This window comes from Neovison vison, chromosome 2 (assembly GCF_020171115.1).
Source record: "Neovison vison isolate M4711 chromosome 2, ASM_NN_V1, whole genome shotgun sequence".
NCBI classification, from domain to species: domain Eukaryota; kingdom Metazoa; phylum Chordata; class Mammalia; order Carnivora; family Mustelidae; genus Neogale; species Neogale vison.
The window spans coordinates 20,320,087-20,346,310 of NC_058092.1; the positions used below are offsets into that span (position 1 = coordinate 20,320,087).

The window sequence follows — 26,224 nt, forward strand, 5'->3', positions numbered from 1 at the left end:
GCCCTGAGTTCACCCTTCAAACAAGCAGCATCTTGCCCTCGAAGATTTCCCAGTTTGACAGTTCCGGCTCTCCTATCCTTCCCTCCCCCAGCCAGCCCTGTAAGTGGATCCAGATGGTCATTCCTATTTTAGGTCGGTGTGTGTGTTGAGGGGAGGGGTAGCAATGAGTCCTATCAATCCTTTCCTGAGCTGTCAGAGGAGCTTCTTCCAGGACCCTGCTGTGATCCTCTGAGCCTGGAAGGAAGTGTTAGTCTCTGATGGAGATTTCCCATCTGTCTGTGGGTGATAGAGGTGGCAGCAGCCGAGCAGGCAAGGCACAGGCTAGGGAGGCTTTTACATTGGGTGAGAAAACCCAGGTGATGTGTGCATATGAGAGGGGGCTGTGTGGACAGGCTAAGGGGTGGCAGGGGGAGAAGGTTGGGGGAGAGGCCCCAGAGAAGTCAGAGGAGCTGGCTGCTTTCTCCAGGAACCTGGCCATCTTCATGCCTCTGCTTCTGTAGCTGCCTAGGCCGAGGAGCTAAGAATCTCTGATCAGACACTACTCCTGAGCACTGTGCCCAGCAACACCCTCGGGCCCCTTTAAAAAGCTTGGGACACCAAGAGGTAGCAGGTGATGAGCTAGGTTCCTGCCCTCGGACTGTGTGTACCCAACATATGATACCCAGCTTTTAAGGGTATGCCATTCATTCGTTTTTGCAAATACTAAGCAGATGATATATACTCAACACTACTAGGCACTACGTTTGCAGAAGTAAACAGGACAAGGATAGTCTCTGCTCTCAAGGAGTTTCCAGCCTAGTGGGGGAATCCAAGAATGCAGAGCTACAAATTTGCTATGAAGGAAAGGAAGAGGATATCTCAAGGGAGATTAACGGGCTTTCTGATTTTGATTGGGAAGGACTCTTGGAGAAAGCCACATTTAATCTGAGACTTGAAGGATAAATAGACGTTAGCCACTTTAAGGGGGTGGGGAACAGTCAGCAGAGGAATGTAAGCCAAGTCCCTGGGGGCATGAAAGAGTGTGGCACATAGGAGAAACTGATAAAAAGGCGCAAGAAAAAAGGCAAGATGCAGGGTCTTGTAAGCTAGGGTTAGATATTTATGTTTTATCCTAAGTACAGGGAGAAGCCGCTGAAGGCTGGCAGAATAAAGGTGGTCCTTGTGTTACTACTACCAAATTGTGGCAGACCCTAAGAAAGACTTAACTTTCGTTGTTTATTCATCAATATATGTAAAATAAATGACTAAAGGGCACCCACCAACCCTGTGCTAGAATTATGGATTGACAGTGATGATGCAGGAATATCTAAGGCAAAGACCTTCCTTAGAGCCTGTGATATGGAAGAGATTAGGTATCGTGATGAGTCAAGAAGTAATGTAATTTATTCATTCAACAAACATACACTGCACACCTAATCTATGCCAAACTCTGTGCTAGATGCTGGTGTTGCTCTGCAAAGATAATGCACGACACGTGGGTCACAGGAGAGGCACAAACCTACTCAGAATCGTTTTCAGTTGTGATATCTGTAAGGCCTTTATAAAACATCCGTTCAATCATTAAATCAAGAAACATCTAGTGGGCATCTGCTCTGTACCAGGAGCTATACGATAGCTACGGAAGTCAAGGAACTTAGATTTCATAACAGACATACCTCCCAAAATGCATTAAAATATTAAGTGCTACAAACAGGAGAGCAGGGTTTCTATGGGAGGAAGGGTAATTCAATGGAAGAAAAAGACGTTCCTAAAAAGGCATAGCGCCCATTTTTCTGATTTTGTCCCTACCTCCTCCTAGCCTGATTTTTAGTTGCTGCCTTTCTTCTTGTCCCCATATTTTCCCTTCCTATCCCCAAAGATTCCATTTTCTTTGGCATCCTTCAAAAAATCCAAAGAATCCAAGATTTAAGCCTGCCTGCTTTATATTGGTTGTGTGTCATCTCGGACAATTAATAGATGTTCCCCGAGCCTCAGTTTCTCCATTTGCTCGATGAAGGGATCGGAGCACATCTAAGGTTTGAGATTTATTCCAACCAAGGTGATATTCACACTCCTGCACACTGCGCTCTGCAAAGCCTCTTGCTTTGCACGGCTGCACGCATCCCTGCACCCCCACCCCCGTGCCACCTGGCAAACATCGAGACAGCTCAAATACCTCCCGGCAAGCCTCCCCTGCGTACACGCACACCACACAGCATTTTGCCTGACCTTCCTCTCTCCGCTGCCACTGCCTCATGAGAGCCCACAGAATGGAAAAGGACAAGGAACGCAGACTTGGGTTTGAGTCTTGGCCACTCACCTCACCTCTTGGGCCTCAGTTTCTCCATGTAACCTAGGGGAAATACCTAAATTCGCATGTCGAACCAGTCTATGGGGATTAAAAACAGTGTATGTCAAGTGCTTGGCACCTAGGAAGCGCTCAATAAACAGCGGCTGTACCACACCTCTTGGGAGGCCTCAGCGTACTGAATTACGAAGTTGTCGGTCGGTCTCTCGCGCTAGACTGCGCGCCGCCTGAAGGCATCCGCTCCTCAGCGCTGCAGCGCGGGCGCAAACACGCGGGGCCAACGGGCGCCGAGGCAGGGGGCCAGGCGGGCCGGGCCCAGAGGGATGCGGCCCCAATTCCCGGGGGGAAGGCGAAGCCGGCGGACCCCACCTCCGGGAAGTGACGCCACCGGGCGAGCGGCGCTAGAGCAGGGGCCGGCCGGAGCGGGGCGCGCGCAGCATGGCGGAAGCGGAAGGGAGTTCGCCGCTTCTGTTGCCGCCGCCGCCACCCCCGCCCGGGATGGCGGAAGTGGAGGTGCCGACGGCGGCCGAGACGGACAAGAAGCCTTTCAGCGGCTCGGGCGGCAGCACCATGGACGTGGACCGGAGCCGTTTTCCCTACTGCGTGGTGTGGACGCCCATCCCGGTGCTCACGTGAGTCTCTCCCGGCTTCCGCCCAGGGATGGGGAGAGTCGGGCGGCCCCGGGCCAGCCTCCGGTTTCGACGTGCTGCAAGCCCTTCCCTCGAGTCCGGCCCGCACCCCTCGCCCAATCACCAGAACCCCGCCACCTACGCGGTGCCAATTTCTGCTGACGGATGGGACACCCTCCTCGCCCTCGTTACACCTGGTCTAGTGAGGGAGCGGGGCAGTCGTAGACCGGCGGGAAAGGTTCTGTGGCTGGGAAGCGCAGGACCTGTGGGCGTGCAGAAGAGGGGCCCCTCACCGGGTCTGAGGAGGCATCTTCATTCATTCAGTGCTTCATTCATTGAGCGAAAGCTTGCTGATCACTTCCTATAGGCTAGACTGAGTCCAGAGGCGGGAGTGGGAGTGTGACTGAGACCACACTGACTTCTGAGATGTCAACATTGAAAAAGCCCCCAGACATCTGGGAGTCCAGCCGTTTGTCTCGTAGGTGATGAGGCTGGAGATCACACACTATTTCACTTGCAAAGCGAATTTAGGTCCCAGGGTATCTACCTCCCAAAGCAGTGTTCCTTCCATGGCCTCGTCCTTTGTCAGGAGAGAGAGCAGGTGCTCCTGTAGTGTGGCCGCCTTTTAAGGAGGAGGAGCTCCTGGGTCAGGGGAGCTGGTTTGCTCTCCTACTTCAGCCTTGACAACTGATAAAAACAGCCTTCACAGTGCTGGACAATTGGCCAGGCTCTTTCACAGTCATTTTCTAAGGTAGGGATTTCTGAGATGATGAAGCTGAGCTTCCTCTGTACCATTAAAGGTCTTGGTCAGCTTCACAAGCCAATGAGCAAAGGCATCCCAAACTCAGTCTTCGACTCCGCAACATGCTCTCTTTTTACTATCTCCCCTCACCTGATGAGACAAATTTATTCCCTGTATCATAAGCAGCCAAGTGTTGTGGAGAAGGGACCATTTTTTGGCCTTATATGTTGATGATACAAAAATGACCTTAATTTTTGTATTATGTTAAAATACTTCAATTGTTTGTGTTTTTAAATGCTTATGCATTCGTTTAAAAGCATCCAAGTCTGATTCCTTTAAAAAATAAAAATTTTAAGAAAGTGTGTTCATTCATTCATTCAGTGTTCTTGTAACACATTTGTTGAATGACTCCTTTGTGCCCAGAGTAGTTTTAAGTGATAACAATATAAAGTCACAGATGAAACAGATAGGATCCTCACTGTCATGGAGTTTATTTATTTATTTTTTTTAAGATGTTATTTATTTGACAGAGCTCACAGGTAGGCAGAGAGCAGGCAGGGGCGAGGGAGGAAGCAGGCTCCCCGCTGAGCAGAGAGCCCAATGTGGGGCTTGATCCCGGGACCCTGGGATCATGACCTGAGCTGAAGGCAGAGGCTTTAACCCACTAAGCCACCTAGGCACACCTGTCACGGAATTTAAATCCTGGTGAAAGGAGATAGACGGTAAACAAGCTAGGAAGAGAACTTCTGATAGTGATTAGTGCTGCGAAGAAAAAAAATGTTTACATGAGAATAACTGTAAGGGATAGTCAAGGAATATACTGGTTTTACTAGAAACATGTCTTCTTTCTTTAAGATCTCTGGTTTTTCCCTGTTGTCAGAAAAACATTCATAGAGTCCTCTGCTCTTCAGAGAGCTGATAGCAACATGAAATGGGGGCACCATAATCCCTAGTCACCTGGGCCAGGAGCAGCTCGCACCCCATTTCTGTTTGCATCTATGTGCATGTGTTCAATAGATAAATAAGCCATAGGCCCTCTGTGGAACCTGCAGCAGGAAGGGAAGACAGGTGAACGAACCATCGTAGTGCATCGTGATGATTGCTGACCTAGGGTGCAGAGCTGGGAATAGATGTGGCACAAGGAACTGTCCTCTGTCTTTGGAAAGGGGAGCAGAGAGGAGGCAACTGAAACCAAAACTCTGTCCACCCCCTCAGAGGTGTTGATAATTCTGCATGAAAAGCCAGATAATAGCTCCTGCTGCTAGCAAAAGCAGCTAAGATTGGATACATACTCTAAAATCTTATATTCATCATCTCATTTGGTCCTTGATCCTTACGTCAACCTAACGAACATAGATACTGTCATCCCCATTTTGTAGATGAGGAAATAAAGGCTTAGAAGCCTACATGGGGCTCTTTCCACTGAGATAGTCTGCCTTACCAGGTAGAGCTCTCCAGAATCAGTAACTCCTTCCCTCCCGCCGTTCCTTCGTTCCATGAACAGTTATTGAGGGTCTGTTATGTACTTGGTCTGAATAGACAGCAGTCCACAAAGCAGCTTTGGAGCTTGCCTTCATGGGATTTCCAGACTAACTAATACTTGGAGAGTTTCTTCTCTGCGGCCTCCATAGGCTCAGGGCTCTGCTGTTGTCTCTGGGCTTTACAGATTTCCGGCATAGCTGTGATATGTGGGTTACTGGTCAAACCCAGACCTTCTCCCTAACCAGATGAAAGGAACTGGGGCAGAGGCAAAGGGTAGGGGGTTGTTCTGAGATCAGGGTCTGAGAAGCCAGAGGAGCTACTTTCCCATAATTCTGGTGCCCATTCTGTGGCCACTGTAGCTCTTTAGCAATTTATTCTGTGCCGGTCCAGCCAATGAGATAGCAAGGGTTTATGGAACAGCTCATGGTAACAATATTGAGCAACTACCAAATGCAAGGAAGTGTGTCTGGCACTTTGCAAGCAGAGCCTGTTTTTTTTTTTTTTTTTTTTTTTTTTAAGATTTTATTTATTTATTTGACAGAGAGAGATCACAAGTAGGCAGAGAGGCAGGCAGAGAGAGAGAGAGGAGGAAGCAGGCTCCCTGCTGAGCAGAGAGCCCGATGCGGGACTCGATCCCAGGACCCTGAGATCATGACCTGAGCCGAAGGCAGCGGCTTAACCCGCTGAGCCACCCAGGCGCCCCGCAAGCAGAGCCTGTTTAATCCTCACAGTAGGCCCCGCACTGAGGTCATAATTACTATCCACCTCTCACTGACAAAGTTGGGAATGAGTAACTTGCCCCAAAACAAAGTCAAGATGCAGCCCAGCTCCAACTTCAGAGCCTGACTCCACTCTTAAATTCAGGACATTCATTCATTCATCATTTATCAGTCAGTGAATTCATACCTCCAACTGCATGCTAAGTACTGCTCTGGGGACTATAATAAATAAGAAAATCCATGCTGTCTTGGAGTGTACGTCCTAGTAGGGAAAGACCAGAACCATAGAAGTTAACAAGATTAGTTCCAAATAGTAGTTAATACTATGAAGATATTAAAGCAGAGTAATGAGATCTGGGGTTCCTGGGGTGATGTGTGGCTACTCTTTTTTTTTTTTTTTTTTTTTAAGATTTTACTTATTTATGTATTTGACAGAGAGAGAAAGAGATCACAAGTAGGCAGAAAGGCAGGCAGAAAGAGCGGAGGAAGCAGGCTCCCTGCTGAGCAGAGAGCCTGATGTGGGGCTCGATCCCAGGACCCTGAGATCATGACCTGAGCCTAAAGCAGAGGCTTAACCCACTGAGCCACCCAGGCGCCCCATTGTGTGGCTACTCTTGAAGGCATGGTCAGGGAAGACCTCCCAAGAGGACAGGTAAAGCTGAGGCCTAAATGACAAAGAGCAGCCAGCTGTGTGAAGCTCTAGAGGAAGAGTGTTCCAGATGAAGGCAAATGAAAAAGATCACTGAGGTGGGAAGATGTGGTGTGTTTGGGGAACCAGAAGCAGGCAATGTCGCTAGAAAGAGGGTTGAGGTGATTTCAAGGGATAAGCAGGGCCAAACTGTTGGAAGGAGTTTTAAGTATATTTTAAGTGTAAGAGGAAGCCATTAATGAGTGTGGAGCAAGGGATTGATGGCACCTGAATTACGTTCTCAAGAGACCGCTCTGACCCCACTATCCTTTCAGATTCCCCCGGGCAGCAGACCTAGGAAGGCCTCTGTCCCATCAGTCATAAAACTGCCCAGTGTTCCTTTTAAGGATCTTTTGAATCCATCTTCTTCTTACTACCTTACCACCAGTGCTCTAGTCGGGATCACCATCATCTCTTGCCAGTATTCCAGAATAGCCTCTGAACTGGCCACCCACTTCCCTCCACTCTTGTCCCCTCACCTTCTCCAAACACAAGCAGAGTTCTGCTTTCTGCCTGATGACATCCTGTCCTTTCACGGCTTAGGGTTAAAAGTTACCTCCTCTGTGAAGTTTTTGCTGATTGCTCCAGCCCCTAATAATCGCTTCCTTGAGCTGCACCTCCAGGTTTTGCCTCCCCTTCCCGAGCAGGGTGCAGCTTTGAAACCAGTGCTGGCCACTGGCCCTGGAATGAATCATTTTTCCCCCCGGGAGTCCTTAAAATGGACCAGTCTGTTCAGCACCGAGGCCCTGTAGCGCCCTGGTTCCCATGCTACAGACAGATCAGGGGCTTCTATATATTTTGCATATTGGGGCCCAACTGAGATTTTGGTTTTTTAAAAAATTTGGACTTTTAAGTTCCTGGAATGCACCGTGCTTTTGTCCTCATCGATGTCCTTCCACCTACTGTTAACTTCCTCATTTCCTCTAAGCAGCCATCGCTGAAACCCTCCCCGCCCACACACAAATTGGTGTTTTGTTGTTGTTGTTTTTCCTTAAGATTTTATTTATTTATTTGACAGAGAGAGAGAGAGAGACAGCACAAGCAGGGGGAGCAGCAGGCAGAAGGAGAAGGAGAAGCAGACTCCCTACTGAGCAAGGAGCCCGGCACAGGACTCCATCCCAGGACTGAGCCACCCAGGCACCCCCACAGATTGGTTTAAATGCCTCCCCCTCACTTTTTAATTTTTTTTTTTTAAAGATTTTATTTATTTATTTGATAGAGAGAGATCACAAGTAGGCAGAGAGGCAAGCAGAGAGAGAGAGGAGGAAGCAGGCTCCCTGCTGAGCAGAGAGCCCGATGCGGGACTTAATCCCAGGACCCTGAGATCATGACCTGAGCCGAAGGCAGCGGCTTAACCCACTGAGCCACCCAGGCGCCCTAATTTTTTTTTTTTTTTAAGATTTTATCCATTCACTTGACAGAGAGAAATCACAAGTAGATGGAAAGGCAGGCAGAGAGAGAGAGAGGGAAGCAGGCTCCCTGCTGAGCAGAGAGCCCGATGTAGGACTCGATCCCAGGACCCTGAGATCATGACCCGAGCCGAAGGCAGCGGCTTAACCCACTGAGCCACCCAGGCGCCCACTTTTTAATTTTTTAACCCCCTGGTTTTTTTTGTTTTTTTTTTTTTGTTTTTTAAGAGGCAGGTGGGGGTAGGGAGAGAAGCAGGCTCTCCGCTGAGCAGAGAGCCCGATGCCAGGCGCCAGGCTCCATCCCAAGACCCTGAGATCATGACCTGAGCAGAAGGCAGAGGCTTTAACCCACTGAGCCATCCAGGCACCCCTATTTTTTAACTTTTTTGCTGAGATATTTTTTAACCTTTTTGCTGAGATACACTGCAAAGCGGACAAATCTAAAGTATATGGCTCAGTGAATTTGTGTGTGTGTGTGTGTGTGTGTGTATATATATATATTTTTTTTTTTCATGTCACCCAGGTGAAGATAACATTTCCACTACCCTAAAGACTCCCTTGTACCAGTTAATTCTGCCCAAAAAATCATCCCTCTTTTGCCCTTGAGCACCATAGGTTAGTTTTACCTCTTCTTATAGTTCATGTAAGCGGAGTTTTATGCATGAACTTTTGTGGAAGGTTCTTTCACTGCCTAATGTCTGAGAGAATGTGTGTTGTATGTAGCCAAAGTGTGTTCTTTGTTCATTGTTACATATTATTTCATTTCATGACTCTACCTAATTTACTTACTCATTTTACTCTTGTTGGACATATGGATTATTTCTAGTTATTTTTAAAATCAACTTTATTGGGGGGGGTTGAACAGGTGCCTGGTACTAAGCGGCGCAATTGTGATGATACCAGCTGGTGCACGCAAGTGATGAATCACTGAATCCTGCACCCGAAACTCGTATTGCTCGGTGTGTTACCTAGCTGGAATTGAGATAAACACTTCAAGGAAAATTCAACTTTATTGGGATGTATTGTATATACAGTGAAGTGCATACATTTTTAAGTGTGCGGTTCAGTGAGCCTTGACATATGTTTCCAGCAATGTTGAACGGAGGTGCTATAGATTTTCTTGGCACTGGTGGACATAAGCATTTGTTTCTGCTGGGCGTACACTCTGAAGTGGGTTTGCTGAGGCATAGAGTAATTGCCAGTTTTGAAGGCAGTAGAAACCATTGCCGTTGCCCCCCATCCTCTCCACACACTCTCCACACCCCATGTTACCATCCTTTGGGGGTAGCCATTCTGTGGGGTGCAGTGGTGTTCCATTGTGCTATTCATTTGCCCTCGCCCCTTGTCTGTGCCTCCGCAGCCCTCGCCGGCCACCCTAGTTGGCACTCACTACAACGTTATATTCACGTAGTCTCACACTGGGTGGAGTGTCCCCAGCGTCTGCCTAACCAGTTGAAGACCCCCTAAGTTTTGCCCCTTTTCTGTCCTTTTTTTCACAGGTGGTTTTTCCCCATCATCGGCCACATGGGCATCTGCACATCCACGGGAGTCATTCGGGACTTTGCCGGCCCCTACTTTGTCTCGGTGAGTTCCCATTCTACCCCACTCTGGTGGGTTCTGAGGCTTCAGTGGGAGGCTGGCCTGGCTGGCCTGAGGCAGCTTTCCAGTCTCCCCAGGAGAATGCCAAATACCAGACAGTCCTGGCCCTGGCCCTCTGCTCTTCACCAGTGTCTGACCCCTCTCCCCCTTCTCTTACCTCCAGGACAGGCCAGGAGGGCAGTGTGGCCAGAAGGATTCTTAAGTAACTGACCCAGTCCTTAGCCCACCCCTGGGGTACCAAGACATGGGTAGGGATTAGAGGCAAGAGTGGAGAGTCAGATCATCCAGGAACCACATCTGGACCTTCAGAAGGTGGGAGTCACAAGGTGGGGACACCGGGGAGGCTGATGTGGTTCCCTGGGTGTGGCCATGGAGAAGATGGGGTGGGGCTTCTAGAACAAACCAGCTATATTCTTAGGTCTGTTTCCTGGGGATGTGCCTGAGGTGGGGGCAAGGGGCCAGCTCCAGAGGAGCAGGCAGTGTGCTGCCTATTGCCGAGGTGTGGCTTCATCTCCGTGAGAGGCTGGAATGAGGAGCCGTGATGGTACCAGCTTGTTTATGTCAATAGATGTCATGACAGAGGTCTTTTGTTTGTATATTTTATGGTAGTTTCTCTTGACCTGCTCTGTCAGCTGGGTCTTCCTGATTCTGAACCCAGAATCTGCCCTGACTCCTTATGTAGGAGGTCCAGGGCTTGGGTGAAACATGTCTGTCATTGGAAGCCTCTCGAGCCCCCTCCTCAACCACCAGGCCTCCTCTGAATGATGCGGTCAGGCTGCCAGACACAGGAGCCCCATGTGGGCCCTGTTGTCAGGTCAGGAGGTCAGAGGGTGTTGTCATTTGTACCACAAAGGAAACTGCCTCCCTGTGATCACTCAGAGATTGGCCAGAGAACTTGGAGCAAATGAGGACCAGAGAGGGTGAGAGAAGTACCTGGGAGCCACACAGAGGGGCTGTCATGGCTGGCACTCCAAGTCTTTGGTTTCTGGATGCAGCGCTCTGGGCGCTCCTGCTGTGATGTGGCCTTCTCCCAGAAAAGCTGCTGCTGGCCCTTTAGATGCTGTGCCAGCCTGAGTGGGGCCCAGACTCCGTTTCTGCCCCCCTGACCTACCACCTTCTTAGTCACTGCACTTGCACCACGGACACGTCTGTCTGCCAGGTTCTCCACTCACTTCTGCTCTTGTCCTTCCACAGGAAGACAACATGGCCTTCGGGAAGCCTGCCAAGTAAGTGATGAGCACCTGTGTGAGAAGCCCTAGGGCCGGGCCTTCTGGGATGCGGCGGGAATCAGCACCCTGAGGATGGGATGAGGGCCGGGAGAGCCAGGGAGCACCAGAGCATAGCACCCATGCCAAGCATCTGCCCCAGTCCTGGCTGCCTTTTTACCCACAGACCATCTAGACTTTGCCTCAGCTCTGTGAGGTTGTATGCAGCTCCTTTGGAAGGATAAGGAAAGAGAAAGGGCTGGTCATGATCACACAGGAAGTGGCAGAGCTGAGACTCACACCTAGATGTCTCATTCCAAAATCTAGATTTTTCTGCCCCTTGGGAGTGAACAAGCCATTTAAGATGTAAAGGAGGCACTGCTTGGAACTCAGCTGGAAAGTTCTGGTTAGAATAAAAGTAGTCAGACCCTCTGGGAGCTATTGCTATGTTTGGGTATTTGGAATCTTTGGTCTGTCTCCCTCCCTCTCTCTCTCCCTTCCTTCCTTTTTCTTTCTTTCTTTTTTTAAAGTAATCTCTATACCCAGTATGGGGCTTGAACTCACAACCCCCAAGATCAAAAGTCTCATGCTCTGTTAACTGAGCCATCCAGGCACCCCTTTATTTCTTCTGTCTTGGGGGCCCACTCAGCTGTGGGCCTGGTGACAAGGTCTTAGTCATTGGTATGCTGAGAACAGCCCCTGTGGTCTGAGGCTGCCCCAGCCAAGTCAGGCCCCAGGGAGGAGGTGGTACCCGCACAGCGAAACAGCCTGCACTGGTTCCCCGCCCGCTGCTGACTTCCACAGGCAGGCGGAGATGTTGGCCGTGGACCTCTGGGCTGGATGTCTGTGCCAGGCTGCTTTTCGGGGTCCGTTTTCTGGGCACCCATTTCCAGACAGGAACCCCTGTGCAGCCCCATATCCAAGCCGTTCCCCACGGAGCAGCCAGAGGGCGCCCTGCCCTCCCAGCATTCCCTTCTGGAACCCCGCTGGGCGCTCCGTGGTTAGCACAGCTCGCACCTAGCTTGAGATCAGTGAGCTTTTAGCCGAACGGGCTCTTCTCCTGCTCACCCCAGTCTCCCATGTGGGAGGGGGGGCAGAGAACTTGTGCTATGGATAAACTCTGGGTGACATTCAAGTCCCCCAGCACATGGCCCAGCCTGCACCTTCCTCTGACTCCTCCAGCAGTGCCCACTCATAACCACCCCCCCACCCCACTCCCGTATGAACCGCTAAGTCTGTGACTCTCCCTCTGTGCGTGCTCCGCCCTCTGCTGGGCACAGGTAACCACTGTTCCTTCACACGCGATGCAGATGTCACCCCAGAAGCCTCTCACAACCCCCCAAATGAGTTAGTCCCCGCCTTCCCCAGCATCCACATGGCACTGTGTGACAGGTGCCCACTGTGTGCCTCTTGCCCTGGGCTTTTCTCACCCCTGCAGCCTCCGCCCCTTCTCTGGACCCTGCACAGAGCAGGCGTCCGGAACATTTGAGAGGCTGAGTGATGTTAAGAGAGGAGAGCCAGTGCTCAGGCCCCCCTCTCTCCTCCCAGGTACTGGAAGCTGGACCCTGCTCAGGTGTACGCTAGCGGGCCCAATGCGTGGGACACAGCCGTGCACGACGCCTCCGAGGAGTACAAGCACCGCATGGTAGGTGGGCCACTCGCCATAGCAGGACCCAGGGTGGAAGGTCCCCCACTGCCCAGCCTGACCCAGCCCTTCCCACGTCTCTAGCACAGTCTCTGCTGTGACAACTGCCACTCACATGTGGCGTTGGCCTTGAACCTGATGCGCTATAACAACAGCACCAACTGGAACATGGTGACACTCTGCTTCTTCTGCCTGCTGTACGGGAAGTACGTCAGGTAAGCCGTCCAGCCATTGCTTACCCCTGGGGCCGTGGTCTCCCGAGGATCCCGTCAGGGCCCTTTGTGGAGTTCTGCAGCCAACAGGGCCAAAACAGATGCTGGTTGGAGCCATGAAGGTTCTAGAGTAACTAGCTGAGTTCCTGGTGGAGAGGAAGGTGACTGTGCTGAAATCCAGCTCCACCTGGGTCCAACCCCAGACCCATGTGATCTCAGCCACCTGCCTTGCCTCTCTGAGCGCAGCTGCTCTTGGCAAAATGGAGCTGATGGTTGTGGCCCCTCGAGAGGCTGTGAGCCCTCAGAGCCCCGTGCACAGGTCAGGCGAACATGGAGACCCTCGCAGGAAGGGCTGGTAACTGACCCCACGGGATTCCCTTCCTACTCTTCCTCATCAGAGGCAGGGTTCTGGGCAGGTGGCCTCCGTGGTGGCCGGGGAGGACCTTTGAAGCCACAGCCTCAACCTGTAAGGTCAAAGGCATTTTTCCAGTTTTCAGGTAAGGGGACTCAGAGAGCTTGACTGATGCACCCACCTGGGCGCCAGCATGGGCCTGGTCCCCCCCTCCTCGGCCACCTCTCCAGCCCTCCCGCTAGCCACATGCATCATTAAGAGCTTCTGAAAAAGAGACTCTTAGGGGTCTTTTTTTTTTTTTTTTTTTTAATTCCGAAAGTCCTTTAGCGGTCCCCAGAGAAGACTGTAACCGCAGTCACACAGACATTGAGGCAGAGCCCTGACTCCCAGCCCCTCCGCTCCAGCCACAGCACTGTGCTGACTCCCGCCCACCCCTCGCTTCCCAGAGGGCCTCATTAGAGGGCTTCCACACCGAGACTCAAGACCTCCCCAGAGAGAGCTCATTGTGGAGGGAGCGGTGAGGCCCAGAGAGGGGGTGGGTGCGTCTCTCGTGCTGGCCCAGTGTGATGTCAGATGTCTGCCAGAAACCTGGAACAGCCCCTGCCCGGGACTGGAACCCGTGACTCTGCATCGTCGGTATCAAGCCAGGCTGGGCCTGTTCCCTTGACTGACCAAGTCTGGGGGTGAGGGAGTGGTTCCAGGAGCTTCCTTAGCAGCAGCAGCCCCATCTGGGCCGGTGGGCGGACAGGGCTCTATGAAACACACCCCACTCCTCGGACCCTTCCCATTCGGACTCCCGTCTCTCCTCCCTGTCAGCGTGGGGGCCTTCGTGAAGACCTGGCTGCCGTTCGTCCTCCTCCTGGGCATCATCCTAACTGTCAGCCTCGTCTTCAATCTTCGGTGATGGCTGCCGCCTGGCCCTGAGTCCACCAGGTTCCTGAGGAGGCAGTCGCCACCCCTTTTGGTTCCAGATTTTTTCTTCTCACCCCAAAAGGCAGGGATGGGTTTGCTTGTTTTGACCCAGTGGTCTGGGCCAGATGGACTGAACAATGGCTGAAGATGAACATGGGGCGGGGGATGTTTGCTTGTTGTATCTCACTGGTCACTGAGAAGCTCCCTGTCCCCTCCTTCCCAGACTTGTGACCCCCGCCCTTGAGGTACCCCCTTTGGTCACCTGTTGGAAAGGCCTTAGCTTGCCTCTGTAGAGCTACTCCTGCCACTGCCCATTGGGCTCCCTCTGCCTCAGCCCAGTGCCCGGTGGGGAAGCACGTTTGGACCACCGGACAAGGCCACACAGGGGCCAGAGCTGGATTTGGAGCGCAGCCGCCTGCCAGGGCTCTGGTCCCAGGGTGGGTGGAGTACACTGAGAAGTTTCCATAAGCTAAGCTGCCCTGGGACCTTCACCACTAGTCTCTAGAATGGTCTAATAGGACTGGGTGGGCCCCCAGTCAGATGTCTACCAGAAGCTGCACTAGGGGCAGTTCGTGCCCCATCTCCTGGTGTCCTCCAGCCCCTGCAGACCCTGCTTCCTCTTCTCCCTGGGCTTCCCAGCACGTGAGTCCATCTCCCCCTGCAGTTGGGGGTCGGGGCTCCCCCAGCCAGCCCAGGGAGATGAGTGATGCTGACATGCCCTGAGTGACCCTCTGTAGACCAGAGCAATGTAAACGGAGCTTGGCTTCAGCCCCAGGCATGGGCCTTGCACAGGCGCACTGGTGATGGCCCCATGGGTCCGAGATGCTGGGGGCCAGCCATCAGGGCAGCCAGTGCCGTCAGGGAGCTGGAGGGGAGCTGTTTCCTCCCACCTGCCACAGTTCCCCTTAACTTCAAGTTGTGGGAAGGGCATGTGTTGCCCCTCACCCCTGCTCCACGGATTCCTTGCGCGGGGCTCTCTGGGCAGGGTAATAAAGAGTTTGACTCCAGAAGGTGTCTTGTCCTTGTTTTCTCCCTGGTGGGGGCCCTGACTGACAAAACCATGGTTGAGTCCTCATCCAGTGCCTACCTCAGGCAGAGCTTACAGGGATGTCCACTTCCCTCAGGTACCTCCTGCCCCAGGCCCAGGCTGTGGGAGCTCCCCACCCTTCCAGATCCACTCTCCCAGAGCCTTCTCAAGGCAAGTGAGTATGAAACCCTCCCACACTGCTTGTTGGGAAGAACTGGCAGAGCACGGGGATGTGGGGCTGGGCAGACCAGCGCCCTGACCTGTCCCCTCAGCCAGGGCTGCACCGTCTGGGATAAGCCAGGAGGATCACCGGAGCCCCTGGCCTCTGCCCTGTATCCATCGGTCATATTGCTAGGTTCCCGGTGCTGACCCCCAGCGATCAGGTCACGGCCCCGCTCTCCAGCAAGACGCCAGAACCTGCTCATTTCTGGTCCTTTGCTTTCCACCTGTTGAAATTGTGGCCCTCGTTTCCAAGACTTGGCTTCAAAGCCTCTTCCTTGATGACATCTTTCCTAACCCTGCTCTATGTCATGTGTCATTTTAGTTGAACTCGCAAAGGACTTGGTCTCTGAATCCCGAGGATCTTTGGTGTCCATCCTGATGGCAGCCTTGAGGACAGCTGTAGCGGCCGGCCCCCATGGCCCTGGAGGGGCCTATAAGCTTATCACCCTTTGGAGCTGGAGTTTCTCCAGGGCAAGACAGAGCCCCCCACCCCCATCCCTTCGTAGCAATTCCATTTTCAAAAATCAATTTTGCAAACAGGGACTCATCTGAGAGTTGGCTGAAGGGAGAAAGTTCCAGTATGGAACCAGTATGGACAACCACAGCGAAGTGGGCAGACAAAAGTAGTAAGACTTGATCCCGCCCAGCAGAACTTTTTAAAAAAATATTTTATTTATTTATTTGAGAGAGAAAGAGCTGGAGCTGAGGAGGGGAGGGGCAGAGGAAGAGGGAGAAGCAGATTGTTGGGCAGGAAGCCCAACATGGGACTCCATCCCAGGACACTGGGATCATGACCCCAGCCAAAGGCAGATGCCTAACAACTGAGCTACCCAGGTGCACCCCAGCAGAACGTTAAATTAGCTTTGGGGAAACAAGATATAAAGAGGTGGCTCAGTCTTAGTGTGTGCTAGGCCTCATAATAAAGTGTCATTTATCCTCACCACAGCCCAGTGAGGTCAGTGCTACCATCCCCATTTTATAGATGAAGTAAGCACAGAGAGGTAAAGTGATTTGCTCAAGGGCACAGAGGTAGGAAGAGTGGACCCATGTTCAAGTCCAGTAGCCTAACCTACTTCCAGAGCCCCCACTCACAACCACGCTGTGGCCGGAGCACAAGGGGTAAAGCAGAGAGAGGCTGTTTTCCAAAGGGCTGGCTACCGTGACCATAGAGAAGGGAGAATGCATGCTGGAGGCAAGCCAGGGGACACTCCCCTGCAGCCTTCTCAGGGGATGGCTGCTGTCACTGCCTTTGTTTTATAAAGGCAGAGAGTGAGGCTTATAGAGATTGTCACTGATCCAGGCCCACCAGGGACCAGGCACCAGAGCCAGAAGTTTAAGCCAGACCTGTTGGCCTCCAGGCTCCTGCCTTCTCGCCTAAGCCCAGTGCACAGCCTGGAGGCAGGGGAGCCCTGGGAGGGGCAGCGGCAAGTGGGGAGAGCACTCCTGCAGCTGGGGACTAGGGAGCACCAACGGAAGCAGGGTCTTTGGGTAGGCTTCTAAGGATGTGGGACACAAGGACGTCAGAGCCACACTTACAGGGGGGCCTGGGAGTTAGGCTGAGGAGTAGGTGCAGCCCAAGAGTTAGTCCAAGTGTCTAAGGGAGGCTGGACTGGTTGGGAGCACTTTTGTGAACCAGCCACAGGGTCAACCTGGTTGTTTGCCAGCTCCTTCCAGAGCTGAGGAATGACAGATCAAAGTAGGGCACTGAAAGACCCCTCCAACAGCCTTGCATAGGCAGGACTAGAGGGGCTGTGTGGAGGCCAGGAGACAGGGAGGAGGAAGGTTCCAGAAGAGGCTGGGCTGGTACTAACACCTGGGCAGGAGCAACAGCAATGGGGGATAGCTGGGGATGGGAGAGGGGGCAGTCTGGGTGCTGGCAGCAGGGGGGCTGTTCGTAGCAGTGGGAACTTGGACATAAGAGAAGACTTGGTTGTGGGTGGAGGATACAGAGTTAGGGTCCAGAGCAGCAGGGCTGGGGCTAACGCCGCCCAGGAGGCACATGTGGACAGGGAGGGGCAGTGGTTGTCAAAAGGGACTGTTGGAGTGCTCGCTTCGGCAGCACATATACTAAAAAAAAAAAAAAAAGGGACTGTTGGAGGGGGGCCCCCTGGTACCCTCTCTATGCTGGCTGGGCCCTTTCTGGCCCTTGGAACAGGCTCTTCACACCTCCACCCCCAGTTTGCATAGGAGGAAATTGCAGCTCAGCATGGTGGAGACACCTGCTTAAGGTCACACAGTGGCAGAGGAGAAACTCTACTTAGGGTCCTCTGACCCACAGTCTGCTATCCTTCCTTGACCCTGCTTCTTAGAAAGATTTCTAACCTTGCTTTCAAAGCAAGTTCCTCTCAGCAACTCCGCAGGCGGGGTGGGGCGGCCGCCCACTCCAGGGATGAGGCCACCGAGGCTCTCACGGGTTGGTGCCTGTGCTGCTCACAGCAGTTACAGAATAAGTGGGCAGCAGAGCTGGGGCCAAGCCCCTGGGGTCTCCCACCCAGCAGATCAGCTCAGAGCTCTGAAAGCCAAGGCTTGGGTGCACCCCCAGGGTGCCGGGAGTCCAGGCCCGGTTTTGCAGCAGGCCCTGCTCAGAAGGTGTTTCCTCCTCCTCTGGGGCAGCTCCTCTGGGCTGCTGGTTGAGTCAGCCTTAGTCCCTCTCTGCTCTGCTCCCCAAGTTCTGCTCTGAAACTCAGCTGCCAGGAGTCCAGGAGAGCCCACGTCACCCTGCGAAGGTGTCAGATCCATACTGGACCCCTACAGGTAACACACCTCAGGGCGAGGGTTCCTTGCCAGGGTCCCAAGGGGCAGACACTGCCACCTGGTCTCCTGGGTACCCTCTGGGGCCTTAGGGGTCGGGGCAGGTGGGAGCGGGTCTGGGACTGGAACATTGACCAATGGGTCTGTCCCATAGTGTTGAATGGGAGTGGGAAGAACCGGACGCTGGATTCTGGCTCTAGAAGGGAGGGGTTGCTGCTGGGGACCCTAGGCTCAGATGCCCACAACCCCGCCCAGGCGGACCTACAGGACATTTCCCCACCTCCGTACTCCTACACACACCCCCGGAGGACCCCTGGGGCCCCCCAGCACATAGCACAACACAGCCCAGACACGCATCCAGCAGAGGATGAAGTACACAGGGCACATACCACACCATGCTGTCACCCGAAAGTCACTGAAGGTGAACAACAATCACCCACGCGGCGTCACACTGGGGCATGGTACACCGACACACAGGCAGTGACACAATCTTCACACCCACAAAACAAACAGCCTCATAGACGCTTCCGTGTGCAGAGCTGTGCTGTGTTGGTCTGAGACCCTCGCAAGGGCACAATGTCACATGGGCTTGGGCCCCGGGCCACAGAAGAGCCCCGAGCTGTGCGCGGGCAGCACCCAGCACTGAACAGGGCAGATGTTTGGGAAGTAGTGCTAATGCAGGGCACACGGGCGTTCAGACGGGTGTTCACACAGGATCAGACCGGGCACTCTGTAAAGACAGCTACACCAAGCCCGCGGTGCAGGCAGCAGAGGGAGAAGGTGCGCTCAGGCTTGGACACAGACTCAGCAGGGACGGCCCAGCTCAGGCAGCAGCGGTCACAAGCCAGGACTTGCCTGCCAGAGAACCCTCTTCCCATCTTGGGCCTGCCTGGTGCCCTGACCTGGCCTGGGAGGGGATGGGAAGGACAGCAGGGGAGGAGAGATGGCCCAGTGGGCTCAGGCCATGCCTCTGCTCTGCCCACGACTCTGTCCCGGGCCCCCCGCCACGTCCACATGCCCCTTGGAGCTGGGCAAATGTTTTCCTTCCGGAGTCAGCATGGTGCCCGGGCAGCCTGAGCTGCTTTGCAGCCCTTGGCCTCTGCCGCCAGGCCCCTGGCCAGGTCCTGGGTCAGGAGAAGGGGGAGAACCCCTGTGGCCAGAGCAGAGGGGCCCAGGGGTTGCAGGCAAGAGGGCATCCCTGGCTGGAGGCCTCAGGGGGAGTGGGTAAAGTGGTTACCTCAGTGGGGAGGAAGTGGGGGTGTGGGCTGGGGAGGAGGTTGCCTCAGACAGGAAGGCCAAATGGGCCAGGGCAGGGTGGAGGTGAAGGGTGGAGGGAGAAAACCCGTATTGGTAGATTACCGGGGGGGGGGGGGGCAGTGAGCAGATCTGGGTGTGTGTTTGTGTGTGTAGCCTTCCCCATGTGTGTACAGGCGTATTTCTGCATTCAATTAACCAAGTTTTTACCACTGTCTGTTGTGGGCAACATATGGGCTTTTGAGGTGAGGCGCTGTCTCTGTCTTCAAGGAGCTCACAATCCAGTTGGAGGAGGAGCAATGTGTGTGCAACACTCAGTGTGATTTGTGTGTATCTCAGGTCATATTTTTGTCCCAAGTTATACATTCTGTGGGGCCTCGCGTGCACGGTTCAGAATATGTCAGGCATGTCCCCTGGAGTGGGCCAGTGTCTGGGACCAAGACCGCACAGGGTCCTTGGTGTGGGACAGGTGTGCACTGTGTGGGGCACCCGTGTGATCAGGCAGACGTCTCACTGTGGGTGGGCGTGTCTGCACATCTTCAAGGGTATCTGTATGTCTGTGAGCCAGTGTGTACCTGGGCCCATGGGTCCATGGGTGTATCGCATGCCACCTCGAGCTCAGCCTTCCTGGAGTCCTACTGTGCCCACCGCCCAGGCATGTATTTGGGCAGAAAAGAGCAGTCAGCTCCAGGATGGGCCCTCTGTTTGGGCAGGGCTTGACCTGCCCCCTTGATCTGCCCCCAGGTCGCCACATGTGCCCCAGCTGATGGGGCACTGTCCCAGCTGATGCCCCAGAGGGGACACCCATTTCAGGAGAGGCTCTGGGCCCTGCCCAGCCGCCTCATGGCGCACGGGCCACAGCCTGAGGCTGATGCACTCTTGGACCTCAGCTTCCTGACGGAGGAGGAGCAGGAGGCCATTGCTGATGTCCTGAAGCGAGATGCCCGCCTTCGCCAGTTGGAGGAGGGCCGCGTCAGGTGAGGCAGGGCAGGGGAGCCCGGGAGAACAGGACATCAGGCGCTGGGAGCCCCAGTGTGCCCCTGCTGCCTCCCAGTGTGTGGCCTGTCAGATATCTGGGTGGTTCCTGTTTTCGTCCACTGGTCACCTCCACCCTTAACCAGCGCAGCTCTCCACCTCACCCGAGGCAGTTGCCTTCCTGCCTCCATGCTCACCCTCTCTGATCCACTGGTCATGCTGCAGCTGGAGCTCCCCAGATCTGTCCTTAATGTCCCCTGCTGAAACCGCCCATGGTTCCTCAGCACCTCATGTCAGGAGCCAGCTCCTAAGTGCGCCCGCAAAGCCTCCCTGCTTAGTCCCTGCCAGCCTCCCCAGTCTCATCCTCCACCAGTAAGCCCCGCCCCCGATACACATACCCAGAATGTCCACTCAAGAGCGTCAGAGTCCTTGAATACAGCCTTCTATGTATGCTGTTCCTTCTCCCTGGAAGAGCACAGTGGCAGAGGAGCATGTGATTTAAAAGTAGTGTTTGGGGACAGGAAGACACCTCTTAGCTGTGTAACCTAGGGCAACTCTCCTGACCTCCCCAGCACCACTCTCCTCATCTGTAAAATGGGGCTAAGGAGCACTACCTCCTGGAATTAGGAGGGGGCATTATGCACAGTAGTCACTTAATGAATGATAATTATTCTCCTTCTCTGCCTGGAAAACTCCAATTTGTCCTTCAAGAAACTAGTCAAATGTCACCTCCTCTGGGAAGCCCTCCTGGATTCCCACAGGCAAAGCTGGCCCTTCTCACATCCATCATGGCACCCACCTCATTACAGTGTACTTGTCTGTTCTGGATCCAGTCTCCCCATCAACCTGAGCTCCTTGATCCAGAGTAAGGATTGAGTCTGATTTGCTCTTGTGTCCCTGGCCCCAGGTACAAGGCCTGGCACAGAGTGGGTAGCAGGAATGTGGTTTGGATGACAGCCACACCCTCCCCTATCCCCCAGCAAGCTCCGGGCCTCGCTGGCAGACCCTGGGCAGCTGAAGATCCTGACAGGAGACTGGTTCCAGGAAGCGCGCTCACAACGGCACCACCATGCCCACCTTGGCTCTGATCTTGTCCGAGCCTCTATCCGCAGAAAGAAGAGCTCCATGGGTGAGAGGAGATCCCCGGGGTGAGACTGGCTACACAGAGCCCAGGGCACTGGCTATGCACGTACAGTGAGAGAGGGCCCCTGGTACTGTGTGTCTTTGGGTGGGCACCACCCCTCCATGAGCTCCTGGAGGTGAGTGAGTTTCTCCAAAGGCCAGACTTCCTGAGATCCAGGGTTCACAGAGCTTCTCACCCGGGCACAGGAGATCAGGCTCCAGGCAGCGATGGGGAGGCTGAAGCTGCCGAGAAAGAAGTTGAAGAGGAGCCGGAGCCCAGGTGAGGAGGCCTGGCAGGGGGAGAGGAGGGTGTCTACCAGTCCTCTGGGGTCTATCCCCTGACAACCACCTCTCCCTTCTCCTAGGCTCGTCGTGGACAAGGCACCCCAAGAGACGCTCAGCAAGGCTGAGGTGAGTAATGAGTGACCCTGAAGAGGAGGTGGGAAGTGAGACTCAGGAGACCCTGGTCTGGGCCACTGTAATCCTCCTCTGTCAAATGAGGACAGGGACCTGGCCTCTAAGGGAATCTCAGAATCTGGCTCCTAGGGGTGGTGGGGGACTGAGCTAGGTGAGGTTTAGGACTCAGAAGTTACTGTCTGCCACCAGTGGGACGGAGTCAGACAGGGCATGCCGTGACACGGGATGGGGTGTGACATGCAGGCCCCACTGGTCTGGCAACTGGTTAGCTGGTTACCAGCCCTGCCTGGAGGGCTGTGCTAAATCCATCTGGGATAGCCAGCTGGAGCCTCTGGCCTCTGACCCTATCGTGACCTTTGACTCCTTTGTCACAAGTCCCCACTGTGATCCCCTTGCTTTTTTCAGAAACCTGATTCCCCTTCACCATATGTCCCCCTAAAGTCTTCAGATCATGAGGAAGAGCCCCAGGCCCAGGAAGGTGAGCGGGAGGGTGTGTGTTGGGGACTACAGAGAGGTTTCAGGGACCAGAGGCATCTCTGAAGTGACCCCAACCACCTGTGTTCACCTTCCTTCCCCTTCCTACTCTCTCCTTGGTGCGTGTATATGCGTGTGCGTGTGCGGTCTCAAGGGCTTCCCGCAGGACTGGAGCCTGAATCCGCAGGTCACGGGAGTGGCAAAACAGTCCCTCCAAATGTGCTTAGGGGCGGGCAAGAGAGGGCCACGCTCAGTAGCTCATGCCCCACCCCAGCCCCGGGCTCCGGGGCCCCACAGGTCTACACGGAGGAGGCGGACCCGGAGCCTGAGCCACCGCCGCGGGAAGCGGAGTCGCCGCCACCCCCAGCCCAGGTAGGCGGGAGCGGCCGGCGGCTGCTCCCAAGACCCGGAGCGGATTCTGGGCAGGGAGTGCCCGTGCACCAGGCTGAGAGCCGTCGGGGGAAGGACTGGGGAAGAGAAGACGCCCCGTCACTTAACCCTGCCCCACGCTCCCCAGACCCAGACGGCACCCGAGATCTTGCAGAACGGGGAGGAGGATCCCGGGCCCGGCCCCTCCCTCGACCGCATGCTCAGCAGCAGCTCCTCCGTGTCCAGCCTCAACTCCTCCACGGTGAGGGGTGAGGGCTATGGCCTGGGGACGAAGGAGACGGGTGGGGGACGCCACCCTTCCATATCCCCGCGCGTAGCCCCGGCCTCACCCCTCCCTCGTCCCCTGATCTGAGCAACACCCCCCGCCCCGCGCTGACCTCCACCCCCGCCCGCAGCTGAGCGGCAGCCTGCTGAGCCTGTCCGGGGAGGCCGAGGCGGGCGCGGTGCAGGTGCGCGGCTCCGTGCACTTCGGGCTACGCTACGAGCCGGGCACCGCCGAGCTGCGCGTGCACGTGATCCAGTGCCAGGGCCTGGCTGCCGCGCGACGCCGCCGCTCCGATCCGTGAGTGCCCGACCCGCTCTCGCCGCACCCCCACCCCGCCACTCTTCTTGGCCTATTTTCGTCCGTCTTCGAAGTGGGAGTATCAACGTCCTTGGGAGGCGCGGGGGTTAAGTGAGAGAACTCCTGGAAAGCGCTGCCCGGAAGCCGTGCTCTGGGCTGGGGCTGGGACTGGGGAGGCCCCCCCGGGGGGTGGTGGTAGGCGCTGGGAGGGGCCCCCATTCAGCTCCGGTCCTCTCCTCCCCTCCCACGCTCCAGTTACGTCAAAAGCTACCTCCTCCCGGATAAGCAGAGCAAGCGCAAGACGGCGGTGAAGAAACGGAATCTGAACCCGGTCTTCAACGAGACTCTGAGGGTGAGGCTGCGACGACCGGGCGGGCCCCCATGCATGAACCCAACGCCCCTTCTTGCGGGGGCCTGGTGGCTGGGGCAGCCAGGATATGGTCGTTGCCCGTCGCTCGGACCCACCGTTGTGTGGGAGGAACGGCAGGGCGGCCCTCCGTTCGTGCGTTCCCCAGTGGGTCAGTCCAGTGCTGGGCATGGCGCTAGTCCAGACCTCCCATTAAGGCCTTTCGGGGCTCCCCCAGATTCCGTCGTGCAAGGAGCATGGTAGGACAGCCCCCCCCCCCCAACCCCGTCCACACTGCCGCAGCGGTCCCTTAAAGCGCACCTCTTGTCCCCAGTACTCCGTCCCGCAGGCCGAGCTCCGGGGCCGCGTGCTGAGCCTGTCCGTGTGGCACCGCGAGAGCCTGGGTCGCAACATCTTTCTGGGCGAAGTCGAAGTGCCTCTCAACACGTGGGACTGGGACTCTGAGCCCATCTGGCTCCCTCTGCAGCCCCGGGTGAGGCAGCCTGCCCGCGTGGGGAGACCCAGCGACGCAGGTGTCCCGCCTGCACCCTCCCCCGCCCAACCCCCCTTTCCTTTGCTCCAGCCCCCTCTGACCCCGCCTTTGGCCGAGCCTCCCCTCGGCCTTGCAACCCTACTGCCCCCCGGCGGCGGTTGGGTCCCCCGGCTAGGTGCGCCCCATCCGGGTCTGGAGACCTCACCCCTCGATGGCCGCTTTCGCTGGGGCCGGCTCCCGCCCCTGACCTGACCGCCTCTCGCAGGTCCCACACTCTCCCGACGACCTCCCCAGCCGCGGGCTGCTCTCCCTTTCCCTCAAGTACGTCCCCGCCGGCTCCAAGGGTGAGTGCCCCGCGAGAGGCCACGCGGGATGGGACCTGGAAGGAGGGGGCCTCCAGTCTGGCGAGGGGCGTTGGGCGAGGGCATGGGGCGGCAGGTCTGAGCCAAGTCTCTGGGCAGGCGCGGGACTGCCCCCCAGCGGGGAGCTGCACTTCTGGGTGAAGGAAGCTCAGGACCTCGTGCCGCTGCGCTCAGGAACCCCGGATACCTACGTACAGTGGTGAGGGGCTTCAGGCCATCCTGGCTACTCGCCCTCCCCCATGGCCCACGCGCTCTGGAGCTCCCCACCTCTGACAAACCCCTCGTCATCAACCGTTCTTGATCCGCCCCCAGTCTGATCTCTGACAACTGTGCAGGGGTGAAGGGGACAACTTGAACAAAAGCCCAGAGTCAGAAAAGTTAAAGACTTCCATCAGGAGCTGCATTTCAGAGTAACAAGCCATAGGACTTGTTGGAGAGCTGAGGCTGGGGACCTGGGAGGTCACAGGGGCTCTTCCATGAAAAGACCTGGAAGGTCAGGCTGTGGGGCTTGGCCCTGAACTTGCAGTTCAGTGGTTTTCAAAGTAAGCTCTGGGGGACCTCTAGGGGTGCCTCGGGGTGCTGCCCCATACTCGGAGAGTGAAATGATGTTGGATGGGTCAGGTTCTAAGTTCCCAGCCCTGATTTCACGCCCAGATGTTGTTTTATTTTACTTCTGGGTAATGTTTTATCTTGCAGGGTGGGTTCTGAGGCTTTAAAAAGTTTGGAAACTACTTCTGGGGGCAACAGGGAGCCAATGAAGGTCATTGTGCAGGGAAGTAGCAGATCTGTATTTCAGAGACTGTACTCTGGGGTCCTACGAACAAAAGCTGTAACTTTTAAAGACAAGAGCCTGAGAGGTAGCTGGCCCAAAGGTCCACAAATAGTGAAGGTTTGAGTTCAGGGCATAGGCGGGAGCCAGAGGGTACGGACATTATGAGGGAGAATGGGTAGGATCTGGTGACTGGCTGGTTCTGGGGAGCGTGAAGGGATAGCCACTTGATTGCCAGCCTACCTGCCCCACAGTTCAGTGCTGCCCGATGACAGCCACGCCAGCCGCCAACGGACAAGGGTGGTACGACGCAGCCTCAGCCCTGTGTTCAACCATACGATGGTTTACGATGGCTTCAGGCCTGCTGACCTGCATCAGGCCTGTGCTGAGCTTTCCCTCTGGGACCATGGGGCCCTGACCAGCCGCCAGCTGGGGGGCACACGCCTCAGCCTGGGCACTGGTAAGTGGGGCAGGGCCCCGGGAGACCTGATGCTGAGACCGGGCTTAGTGTGTGGCCTTGGGCACTTCTCCACCCTTCCCTGAGCTTTGATGTCCACTGTGAGCTGGGAGTGGCAGTGGGTAATCTGGGACCCAGCAGGCATTCCTTGGGATCTAGGGTGTCCAGGGTAACCATGTCCTTCACCCCTGTCTGCATATATCCAGGCAGCAGCTACGGGCTCCAGGTACCCTGGATGGATTCCACAGCGGAGGAGAAGCAGCTGTGGCAGATGCTTCTGGAGCGACCATGTGAGTGGGTGGATGGCCTTCTGCCCCTCAGAACTGACCTGGTCCCCAGGACATAGCTGCCCTACAAGCTCCACCACACTCCTCTCTGGACCCCCATCTCAGGGCCTGCCCTTGGCCAAAACCAATAAAGTCTATTCTAAGGGCAGCAACGGGCTGATACCTGTTTTTGGGCAGCAAGGGCGATGGCAGGAATGGGTGAGGGAAGTGAAAGGGAACAGGTGAAGGGACTTCAGACTTGGAAAGACCTTAGGAAGCTGGTCCCAGGACCCCCGGCCCCCCATACCTCAGAAGTTGCCAAGATCCGGGGCGCCTAGGTGGCTCAGTGGGTTAAGCCTCTGCCTTCGGTTCAGGTCATGATCTCAGGGTCCAGGGATTGAGCCCCGTATTGGGCTCTCTGCTCAGCAGGGAGCCTGGTTCCCCCTCTCTCTCTGC

General features: G+C 55.3%; 2 protein-coding genes across 2 annotated transcripts; both read left to right on the plus strand.

Annotated features, from left to right (window-relative positions):
• Positions 1-2,711: 2,711 nt before the first annotated feature.
• TMEM222 (transmembrane protein 222) lies at positions 2,712-14,888 on the plus strand. Its single transcript, XM_044237536.1, has 6 exons — positions 2,712-2,919; positions 9,456-9,540; positions 10,750-10,781; positions 12,309-12,405; positions 12,490-12,620; positions 13,786-14,888. The coding sequence occupies exons 1-6, from the start codon at positions 2,726-2,728 to the stop codon at positions 13,871-13,873; spliced, it is 627 nt and encodes a 208-aa protein (XP_044093471.1). The 5' UTR covers positions 2,712-2,725; the 3' UTR covers positions 13,874-14,888.
• A 2,833-nt stretch (positions 14,889-17,721) lies between these two features.
• On the plus strand, positions 17,722-26,148 carry SYTL1 (synaptotagmin like 1). The gene is made up of 15 exons (XM_044237537.1): positions 17,722-17,884; positions 19,880-20,112; positions 21,091-21,239; positions 21,440-21,512; positions 21,598-21,643; positions 22,055-22,127; positions 22,398-22,495; positions 22,641-22,754; positions 22,909-23,075; positions 23,331-23,427; positions 23,756-23,914; positions 24,180-24,258; positions 24,376-24,475; positions 25,300-25,505; positions 25,709-26,148. Exons 2-15 carry the CDS (start codon positions 19,922-19,924, stop codon positions 25,846-25,848), a joined length of 1,692 nt encoding a protein of 563 aa, XP_044093472.1. The 5' UTR covers positions 17,722-17,884; positions 19,880-19,921; the 3' UTR covers positions 25,849-26,148.
• The last annotated feature ends 76 nt before the right edge of the window (positions 26,149-26,224 follow it).